Genomic DNA, 12,290 nt, shown 5'->3' on the forward strand with positions numbered 1-12,290 from the left:
AATCAAGACTCTGCGCAGGTCAGTCCATTAGTGCGACATTGTTTATCGTCAAACCACTTCCTGACAAGCCCTACAGTATGGATGGGTGTTCAGTTGAGTTGAAAGACACAGTGGTCATCCCCGAACTGATCATTGATGGTAGGCAACATGAAAGTGGTTAAAATGTTAATGTAAGCTTGTGCTGTGACATTACCAGGTAAAACAACAAGGGGGCCAAGCCCCTTCCAGGAGAAACATGACAACACTCTAACCCACCACCCCCGAATTTCACAGTAGACACTATAAAGGCTGGTTTATGTTGTTCACCAGGCATTTGCCATACCCATATCCTACCATTGGATCGCACATTGTATACCATGATTCATCACTCCACACAACGATTTTCCACTCTTCTAGGGTCCAGTTTCGACGCTCCTTACACCCTGCAAGGTTGCATTTGACATTTGCCTGTGTGGTGGATATGGGCAACTGCTCGGCCATGGGAACCGAGTTAACGCACCTCAACAGTCATGGTGCTTGAAGATTCTGATGCAGTTCGGAATTCCTATGTCATGGTGGTGATGAATGATTGACGATTATGCTGTACGACTCTCTTCAACACTCGACAGTCTCTGGAAGTCACTGGTGGTCGGCCTGCATGCTTTTGGGTTGTACACATCCCTTCACATTTCCACTTCAGTATAACATCACTAGCAGTGGACCTAGGGATGCTTAAAGAGTGGAAATCTCGCGCACAGACTTCTTACACAAGTACCACCTAACCACGTTGAAGTCCGTTCCATCTCATTATGCTGTCTCACGCTGTCTGATGTCTGCTGACTACTGTATCACCTTCTGTGATAAAAACACGTTTTGTAGAGTGTCTAGATACTTTTGATCACATAGTGCACATCTGACAGATGTCAATGAAACAAAAGAAAATTGTATCTTGATTTTTGGTAGGATGATTCCTCTGTTAAATTAGTTCAGGCTGCCAGTATGTAAAAGACTTTATTTACTACTTTGTTTTTTAATGCAGTAGATTAACTTCATCAATGGAATTCCCATAGAAACTGGAATTTTCACTGTCACCATCAGGTTCATACATAGCATTATCATCGTCATGATCCGTATTATCTGTAATAAAACAAAATGCTACAACCAATTTGTTGTATCGGTTATTTAAAAAAACAGTACATTTTAAAATTATAAAGGGAATATAACCATAACAAGAATATCAAAATTGTACTTGACTACTTACCTTCAATGAAGTTAGAAATATGCTCTTCTGAATCAAATGTCATAGTTATTAAAATTTCACACAGTATATCTTCAATTATCTATTGTTGTTGTTGTTGTTTAGTCAACTGTCCGAAGAGAGGTCTGAACCTCACAAGTGATACCAACATGGCACTACTTATGAGGCAACTAGGCCAGAAGATAATGGGGTATAGGGTGACCAGTTCCTTTCCCCCTCCATTGCATACATCGATTGCAGCACCAAACAGAGGCACACATATATCCCTTGGCCACAATAATTTTACACATATTAGGAACCCATTTCTATACTTAACTCTGTTTCTTTTTTTAAATTCTCACTTGTACCCCTTGGGTTTGCACTTCCTTGTATGATAAAAGAAAAATTGGACCTGTATCAATATTAATCATCAGAGGCATATAAATACAAGGACACAAGCATGACATTTAAATGAAATTGTAAAGCAGAAGAGTGAGTAGTATGTTTACATGTTACGAACAAATGAAGACAGAATTCAGAAACATTGGAAGTTCTAGATCAAAGTGGAAAGATGGCTTCTGAAAATAAAGCAGGCTAAAGAACCTAAGGTAAAGGTGTACGCCTATCCCATTGAGGCACATAGTGGTCAAGCAGGTAAAGCTCCCATGCTTTGTTTACCTCAATACTAATGAGATGTAATCAGCATCACATTCTGTCTGATACTGAATTTTGTAGGAGGCTGAGTAGACTGTAGAACTGTTCTGTAAGTTGTGTTGGAAAAACCATTTCGCCTTTTTCGAGACCCTTCCAGTCCATAGTATTGTACTCTACTGTCAGAACCAACCTGACGCCAAATGACTTACTTCTTTATATAAAAGAAGGCAACTTGTACTAGTTTCTATGTTTTAAAACAACAAAACAGTAAGTAGTTTTATACACGAGGGTTGAGTACAGGCTAGAGGAGTAGCTTGTACAGTGTTGTCACATTGAGTGAAAACCTATCTTTTCAGTGGAGTTCATAATACAGAAATTCGTATGCTAGCAACAAACTCGCAATAGAATGCCAACCAAACTCTGTATGATGTTGTCTTTTTCTGCAGGACAATATAACCAAAGTTATGGCTCCAGGCCACGTGCATTATATGTACTGTAGTTGCTTTCGTGTGCTGCATCATTGCTGTTATTACGAGTGTAAAAGTGTAATTCATAAGCATTTCAAATACTCTGTCATACACATGCTTTAAATACTTACTTACAAATGGCTTTTAAGGAACCCGCAGGTTCATTGCTGCCCTCACATAAGCTCGCCATCAGTCCCTATCCTGTGCAAGATTAATCCAGTCTCTATCATCATATCCCACCTCCCTCAAATCCATTTTAATATTATCCTCCCATCTGTGTCTGGGCCTCCCTGAAGATCTTTTTCCCTCTGGTCTCCCAACTAACACACTATATGCATTTCTGGATTTGCCCATACATACTACATGCCCTACCCATCTCAAACATCTGGATTTAATGCTTCTAATTATGTCATGTGAAGAATACAATGTGTGCATTTCTGCGTTGTGTAACTTTCTCCATTTTCCTGTAACTTCATCCCTCTTAGCCCCAAATATTTTCGTAAGAACCTTATTCTTAAACACCCTTAATCTCTGTTTCTCTCTCAAAGTGAGAGTCGAAGTTTCACAACCATACAGAGCAACCGGTAATATTCTAACTTTCAGATTTTATGACAGCAGACTAGATGGCAAAAGCTTTAAATATTCTGGTGAAAACAAAAAAGCTCTTTACTCAATTTGAACTCGTGCCATGACTATGTGGCAATTGAGCCTCTATTGACAGCAGTACGATATCACTTCCTCTTTAGTTGCTTCATAAAATGGAAACTAGTATAGAAACAACTGTAAATAATTATTGAATATTTAGTGTCTTGTAGTACTTGGTAAATTTTTATGTAAAATATTATGATAGAATTACTTTTTATCTCCACTGCCTTCAATCATTTTCATCTGCCATACAGTGGAATCCCTTGCATCTGGCACCCAAATAACCATAAATTTCAAAGCATTGGTACAATTGATTAAGAAATATAAAAATGAAAATTTGAGGTTGAGTCAGTACACAAGTTATTCAGGTAGTGACTTTTTTTTTTTTTTAAATAAGGTGTTTGAAGCTAGATGGGAGTATTATTGATGTGCACACAAGTGAAACAAACAGCCATCTACAGTTGAGCCGTTCTTATTTCCGGCAGCAAATCACACGACAGCTTCTGGTCAGCTGACACGCTGCTTCACTGGCAGTGGTTGTCGTCAAGGTTATGCAGACAACATACCGCTTCCCGCTCACGGTGGATGTTACTGCGTTGTCAAGTCTACCCTTGTATTCTTAACGAAGTTTTAGCACATGTCTAGTCTTAAACATCGAACGAAAAATTATTTCCTATGATAAATAATTAGTAATATATGAATACATAATATTATATATTATTGTTATTGTTGATCCTAGCATCCCAGGACACAGAAGACTTACCATGTTGTGCTATAATTGGTTTTCCCGACCATTTGAAGTAACGATTTTCGTAAATACAGAAACAATATTAGAAATTACTAAAATGGGAGAAAGCTGTAAAATATAATAAATAAACATTTTTTATGTGAATGAATAACTAAAACCACACAACCTGTAAATTAAGTAAAATATGTTAGTATTAAAAATTTTGTCATGATAAGTCATTGCTACATAAAAAAAATTACACGAAGAACCTTGCCTAACGGTATTTTTCAATTTAGAGGTGCTACGCCTAGATCGCTACAATCATTGTTAGTACCTGCCGCCGCCATAGTTCTCAGTTTATTTTCTTCTTTGCCGGATTGTCCGTAATTCTCTGTCGTTATTTGAGAAACCGTGAACTTGTTCACATCACACGCATCAGCTGTTCATTGCACCACTTGCATTAAAGGCAATAAACTACTCTTATTTTACGTTCATTTTCGAAATAATCTCTAACGCTAAGAATCATTTCTCTGCTTTGCGAATTGGTCTTCCAACTCCTCCGCGGCATTGTGATGCTGAAAACTCAGCGATAACACAGCACTAACAACAATACCGACTGATTGTTCGACAATCAGCTATTAGAACTGCGTCCGTTCACTATTGGCTTGACAGAGATTTAGCAACACCGCTATTGCCTACCTTCTTCGCGCCAAAAGTCGAGAAGGCGTGGCCACACCGGAAATAAGAACGGCTCGACTGTAGATCGCTAACTTTGCATCAGAAAGTGAAGCCAGTAGCGACTATTTGTAAAATGGACAAGAAACCTATGTTCATTCCACAAATTTCTAATATGCTATATTGATATGAAGTATAGGCCTACATACTGAGTGTGATGTTATCACAAAATCCGCATGTCATATGCTGATAGATTTCATACCAGCTGAGACTGCTGACTTTGCATGTGGAAGTGAACGGAAACCACCATTTTTAAAATGGGCAGGAATCTATGTTGACTTCACAGACTTCTGTTACACCCTATATAGATGTGCAGTATGCATACTGAAAGTAATGTTATCACACATTTTCAACGCCATGTGCTGCTTTTGGGTGTACAAACAGCTATTACATGAGTAATTCATTCATTCATTCATTCATTCATTCATTCATTCAGTATTCTGCGCAAGGGCAGATCTTTCACTGCAAACCCAGCTTTGTAAAATCTTTCCTATTTTCTGCCTTCCTATTTATCTCCTCATGATGCCATGAAACTACCCTGCAGCACATATAAGGATCATCTTCAAATTTATACAGATTGATCTCTAAATCCTAATAATGGGACATCAGGAGCAGGGTATTATATTCATAACTATCAAGAAAGTTATTTCATACCATGTTCATCCTCCTCCAGTCTTGACACTGAATTGCTAGCTATTGATGCTGCTCTTCAGTGTGTTACTCAAATTTCTGAAAAATCTATTTGCATACTTACCGACTCCAAGGGGGCTATATTTAATATAATTAAATATGTACCAAACCTATGCACATAGAATTATTCCAATTCAGAAACAACTAAGCAAACTAAAAGAACTCCAAATGGAAATAACATTTCAATGGATACCTAGTCATTGTGGTATACCTGGAAACAAGAAAGTCGAAAATATTGCAAAACAGGCAACATATTTGCAACCAAGACCTCTTCAAGTGATATCTCTATCCAATGCTTTTGCTTCAGTAAAGTCTCATTTTACAAACCTATGGATCAACAATTGGCTCTCTTCTGACAAAGGAAAAATTTTACAGTCTGTACAAAAGAAACCAAATGACCTGAAAATGTACAAAAACTTGCCCAGACATGTTCAAACATTTTTAACAAGAGCCAGAATAGGTCACATTGTCACTCAATTGTACCTACACCGATTTCACATTTCTGATAATCCTACTTGTCTGTGGTGTAATAATCATGATGAAGATCTGGAACACATTCTTCTATACTGTCCATCCATAAACCACAAAATAAGTAAATTAAACTCATCAATACCGGTTGCAGAAGACACAGCCCTGCAGTATATATTGACTACACCCCAACTCTGGCTACTAGCAACAGGCATCTATAGTGAACACCAATCAAAATACCCCTCATTTCTCGTGAAAAACAACTGAATAGACTACAGTGGACTATAGTGGACTTTATGTTGTCAGCAAACAGCTGGATACATTAAGAAGATTGATTGATTTATCTCCTCATATGATGCATATATCTTAATGTTGTCTATCATCTGATATCTTCTTCTGCCATGAACTCTTCTTCCGTTCACCATTCCTTCCAGTGCATCCTTCAGTAGGCAGTTTCTTCTCAGCCAGTGACCCAACCAATTCCTTTTCCTCTTCCTGATCAGTTTCAGCATCATTCTCTCTTCACCCACTCTCTCCAACACATTTGCATTTCTTATTCTGTCTGTCCACTTCACACATTCCATTCTTCTCTATATCCACATTTCAAATAACATGTACTTTTTTTACTCCTTAACAAATGATGGAAAATCAGTCCCTAAAGCTTTTGAGATAGCCAATTAGCGATCTAAGTAGGTTTGGAAACAGCAGTTGCAAGATGGCAGCATCTCTGCATTGAGTGAGTCAATTAGCCTTAAATAAGCTACAAAATTTTTTTCCAATTTAACTGGCAAAATCGGTTATTTGCCACTGGCTTTATCTCATAGTTGCTGGATATGAGGGATGAGGGATTCTACTGTGTTTGTTTTAAAATTCATTCTTCTTGCAGTTTCAGGTTTGGCGAAGCTTGAAGGTGAAATGATTGACTGTGACTACGATGAGATATCGAAAGACATTTGTACAAAATATCAACTTACTGGAATAGTTGTACATAGTGGACAGGCTAGTGGTGGTCATTATTACTCATACATTCTTCATAGGTAAGCTCTTTTTATTTTGATGCCAATATTAGTACATTTGAAATAAAATAACATATTACATAATTTTAACTGATCATTAAAGTCGTCTTGAATTGTGTCTTCAGTTTGCTAAATATTTTAAAGCTAAATTTGTAAGTTTGAACAATGATGCCAAAACAATCTCTGTTTTTATTGTGAATGGACCTTACGGGTTCCGTATCTTCAATATACATAATATTGAAATCCCTTAGATTTAGATATAGGCAAACCAGTGATTGTGGCAAACTTTTACTAGAAAGGAGTAACATCGTTGCTGTGAGATTAAAATTTCTGCGTACAGTCCACATCATAAGACATTCAGGTGATTCCAGATTCATGTTTTATCTCGAGACCTGGATTAGTCAGAATCACTCCAGGAAAGATTTATACTCGAGAGTAAGAGGATTTATACGAAATATCTAGGAGTATATAAGGATAATAAATGAAACTGGAAGAGTCATATCTCCACAATGGTTGCAAAGCTGAAAAAAGAACAAGTCTTCTAAAACAATTAGCTGGATCTACATGGGGAAGTACACAAGATATACTGAATACCACATATAAGACTTATGTAAAACCAATATTAAAATATGATAGTGAAGTACTAGTCACAGCAAATAAGTCAACCCTACAAAAACTTGAAGCAGTACAAAATAATGCACTCATATTGGTATGTGGGGCAGTAAAAATGACCCCAACCTTATGCTTTCAATATACAGGCAATTTCCGAACACATCATTTTATAGATCTCTTGGATATGGAAGAACAGGTTTTGATGGAGAAATCATTGCAATAAGTGAAAGTCTCAGGAATCTTCTATGCCACATCAATAAATGTTAAAATGCAGTTATATTGTCAGATTCCAAAGCAGCTATTCTATCAATAGTCTCTAGATACACACCTTCATCTCAAACAGCAGAAATAACTAAAATGCTCTCTCAATTAATAACACTAAATAAAAGAATTGTATTCCAATGGATACCATCCCATTGTGGAATCCTGATGCTTTAGCAAAGAAGGGCAGCACTGCTACTTACAGACCTGTTACTAAATCTATGTATTACTCTGTGAAAAGATTTATTAAATTTACATACTTAGACTTCAACAAACAAAATTGATAACAGAATCTCAAGGGAAAAAATGGAACTCTCTGCATCATAATCCACAGTTAATTCCGCAATTTACCACGCAAATCGTCTGTAGCTGCATTTAGATTGGCAACAGGCCATGACTATTTGGCCAAGCACCTGCATAGAATTGGAATATATCAATCCCCTAACTGCCCATTGTGAAATTCAAATAAAGAAATGGATTCGGAACACCTCAAAATCTGTGCTTCAGTAGATGACCATGACAATATCTTTGAAAAATATTGGAGTGCAAGAGGTCAAATGAATTTGTCAAACGCCTGGCATTAGAAAACAACAACATATTTGATATCTTTGATAAAGGGAAATTTGTAGTGACCAAAAAATTGGTCAGCTTAATAAGGGAGAAAATAGAATATGAAGGTCCATTCACAATGAAAAGGAAATATAATGTGTTAACTTAAAAATCTAAATGTTACCATAAAATCAAAAGGTCATACAATCATTGATGATAGGAACATACAGAACCACAATTATTATGGAAATTATGGAAATATAACAACGACGTCATTTGGTCTCATTCTTTTGTATATTTCAGTGCTCTGTGATTGTGTATTGTTTCCACATCACATAAGTAATAAACATGAAAGTATGCAGTTTGCAGATTTTCATGTTAACATCTAATGGTAATTTGTTAATGTCAGTGTTTATGTGAATCGTTGTGAATGATCCATTTGGTAACCTGACCGCAAATGTCTGTTTATATTTCGTTTTCATTGTGAATGGAACTTACAGGTTCCGTATCTTCAATGTACATAATATTGAAATCCCTTAGATTTAGATACAGGCAAACCAGTGATTGTGGCAAACTTTTACTAGAAAGGAGTAACATCGTTGCTGTGAGATTAAAATTTCTGCATACAGTCCACATCATAAGACATCCAGGTGATTCCAGATTCATGTTTTATCTCGAGACCTGGATTAGTCAGAATCACTCCAGGAAAGATTTATACTCGAGAGTAAAAGGATTTATACGAAATATCTAGGAGTATATAAGGATAATAAATTAAACTGGAAGAATCATATTTCCACAATGGTTGCAAAGCTGAAAAAAGAACAAGTCTTCTAAAACAACTAGCTGGATCTACATGGGGAAGTACACAAGATATACTGAATACCACATATAAGACTTATGTAAAACCAATATTAAAATATGATAGTGAAGTACTAGTCACAGCAAATAAGTCAACCCTACAAAAACTTGAAGCAGTACAAAATAATGCACTCAGATTGGTATGTGGGGCAGTAAAAATGACCCCAACTCTATGCTTTCAACTATATACAGGCAATTTCCGAACACATCAGAAATTCATCTCTTTCTCCAAACTGAAAGCCTTGCCAAATACCACTCGGGTCCAAAATAATCCAGAACAACACTTCTTTAACCTATTAATCTCTAGATACTTTGGAGCTTTCAAGTTACTTGTGTGAGCTTTCTGCCGGTGCTTCAGGGATCAGCGAGTTACGGCTCACAAGCCCACTGGCTGCAAGTATACTAAATATTAAAACTTGACGCTTATCTAAGCATGAAATGAAGAGAGCAGAAAACTCATGCAAGAAACTTGCTTAACATTCCAGAAAGCATTGAATCATTCTGCACACCTGTCAACCCTCTAGATTACCGAACATTCAATACTAACCTGTCTCTGCTCTATGTTGTAAGAAAAGATGATGTTCTTCCACAGTAATTAATTCCACTGGCAATTATAGAAGAAAGATATCCATCAAACGAGTACTTGAGAGTCTATACAGATGGTTCATTATCCAACAAAGATGTTGGAGGAAGAGCGAGAATACACTGTGAGCTCTTCTCTCATTATATTTCTGTATTGAAAAACAAAACAAACTTCGATGGAGAAACAAAAACAATCACCATAGCATTACAGCAACTTCTACTCAGGCCTAAAGCCTTCCAAAAACAAGTAATTCTGGTTGACTCACAAACAGCAATCCAGTCTATTACTCAAATACCCAGCCTACATCCAAAATTACAAAAGAAGCAAGGGAAATACTAAAACTCCTGAATAGACGAGGAAAATCAATAACCTTTCAATGAATCCCATCACATGTTAACATTTCTGAGAATAAAACTGCAGACCTATTTGCTAAGAAGGAAGTGGCACTTAATTCTACTTCAACCTCACTGGACACAAAAACAGTGAGAAGACTAGTAATGAAGCGAACCCATGATTTATTTCACGCAGGAACATCAAAATTATCCCGGGACAAAACTTGGAGAAATATTAACCCTTTGCGGTCGGACTTAAATACTGCAGTCAGTCTGCGCGAGAAATGTGTCGGATGCTGCCTGCCGTGGGACTGCAACATGGATATAGTAGTGGTGGATGTCACCCGACATGGGACACAGAATTAAATATCGCTGTCACTTTGCGCAAGAAATGTGTGGGATGCTGCCCGCCGTGGGACTGGAACGCAGATATTGCAGTGGCAGATGTCACCTGACATGGGACTCAAAAGGGTTAAAGAAACATGGCAGGTGAACAAAACCAAACCTAGAAAAGAAGCAATGTCAACCTTCCAACTAAACCTGAGCATGACTCTTAACATCACATCTATATCACATGAAAATTTATAACTCTGAACACTGCAACATTTGCAAGGATCAAAGTACTAAAATGAATGGAAAACATTTACTTCAATGCCGAAAAATGGATCCTAATGTCCAGAAGACGAAAAACCTCTCAAAACTGTACTGGATTGCCAGAAGACTCATGGATTGAATTCTTGTCTCTTGCCATTAAATAACAGCAGCAGTAAGAGGGTTTTTCATTCCCAAACAAAAAATAAAGGTTCAGATTATCATTCTGAACCCATAAGAAGAAATTTGGGGAATGTAAGGTCAGGAGATCGTGTTGGCCAATGTACTGAACCTCTGCGTCCTGTCCAACGACTACTATACTAATGATTTAGAACATCTCTAGCAGTACGTGCATAATGAGCAGAGTATCCATCATGCTGGTACCATATGGTCTGCCTTTCTTCTAATGTTACATCTTACAGCAATAATGGCAACTCATCAGTTAAAAAATATGTGTAAATTTGTCCTGTTAATGTGCCATGTACAAAATAAGGTCCAATTATCTTATCTCCCAAAATTCCACATCATACAGTAACAGGCCAGTGTCTTTGATGCTCCACTTTTCTTAACCAGTGTGAGTTTTCAACAGCCCAATAGTGCATGTTATGCCTGTTTACTTCAAAGTGATTCGTAAAAGTACATCCATCAGAAAATAATACGGACAGGAAGAAGTTATTATCATCAGTAGTAGTAGTAGTAGTAGTAGTAGTAGTAGTAGTAGTAGTAATAGTATGAATTCTCTCTTGTGCCCATCTGCAAAATATACTATTTATAAAATCATTATCATGTAGTTCTTGATGTGATGACACATAATAAGGATGAAATTTGTATCTTTTCAGTATTCTTAGAATACTAGTTTTAGAAATTCCTGTGTTGGTAGCCAATTCTCGAGAACTGACATGGGGATCATAATTCACTGCAGTTAATACTGCAATTTCCTTATCCTCGTTGTCAGTTTCAGTTTTTCTGCAGTTCCTTTTTTTCGGCTGCACACTTCCCTCTTCTGGAAACTGTTTTATGACACGATAAAATGGCATGTATGATAGAGTTCTTCTATCATGAAATCGTTCAACATACAGAAGACTTGTCTGTTGTACATTTCTCCCAGATTCCTCATAAATAAGAAGCATTTCAACTTTTTTCCTTTACAGACAATTTCTTCATTTTCAACTACAAACTAAAATACAATAAATAACACTGGTCAACACACATTTTGTTGCCAATCATCTGAAAGTGATTTTAGGGTTAATTTGTTGCGCTGATTCCGAATATGACATCAGTTTTGCCAGATTGGCTCTAGTTTTTTATATATTTAGTATGTCACTGAAATACATGAACAATGCAAAAAATATATATGCTAAGGTATAACCTATTCATAAATCACATGAAAAATAAATTAAATTGCTTTAGACCAAGTACATGAAATGCCAAATTTTAGTCAATTCAGTACAATGAAGAATAATACCAATCAACACATAACAAATCGCTGTCTATTTGATTTTGCTGTGTATGGGTCATCAGAGCAATCACGTTGACTCCAGCAGTAGTCACCCATCATATGCGCATCCCACCTTCCTTGGTATCTTTCTTCCATCACCTTCATATCTTGGTTGAACCTCTCCCCTTGTTCCTCACTAAAAGCACCAAGATTATCTGGAAACCGGTCTAACTGACTATGAAGAAAGTGAACTTTATGTTTATAGTAGCACCCAAATTTTTTAAGTTTGAAAGCATGTCTTGTACCAGTTCTTCAGAATTGTCAGCCTTATGGTTACCAAGAAATTTCTTAACAACTAAGACAAGCTGTTCCAGGCAGATGCTTCAATATCAGTCATGAAAATTATGAAATTTTGATCCTTGATGAGTTGGAGAATTTGAGGGCCATT

At 36.8% G+C, this 12,290-nt stretch overlaps 1 protein-coding gene across 6 annotated transcripts in view; it reads left to right on the top strand.

The window, feature by feature from the left end:
• Nucleotides 1-12,290, top strand: part of faf (ubiquitin carboxyl-terminal hydrolase-like faf) — a 607,647-nt gene that overhangs the window by 402,068 nt on the left and 193,289 nt on the right. For all 6 annotated transcript variants that reach the window (XM_069845718.1, XM_069845714.1, XM_069845717.1 and 3 more), the window contains one exon: nt 6,489-6,639. In XM_069845718.1, the coding sequence (XP_069701819.1) occupies nt 6,489-6,639 (151 nt within the window). The remainder of the gene's footprint in view (nt 1-6,488; nt 6,640-12,290) is intronic.

This window comes from Periplaneta americana, chromosome 14, assembly GCF_040183065.1.
Source record: "Periplaneta americana isolate PAMFEO1 chromosome 14, P.americana_PAMFEO1_priV1, whole genome shotgun sequence".
Classification (NCBI taxonomy): Eukaryota; Metazoa; Arthropoda; class Insecta; order Blattodea; family Blattidae; genus Periplaneta; species Periplaneta americana.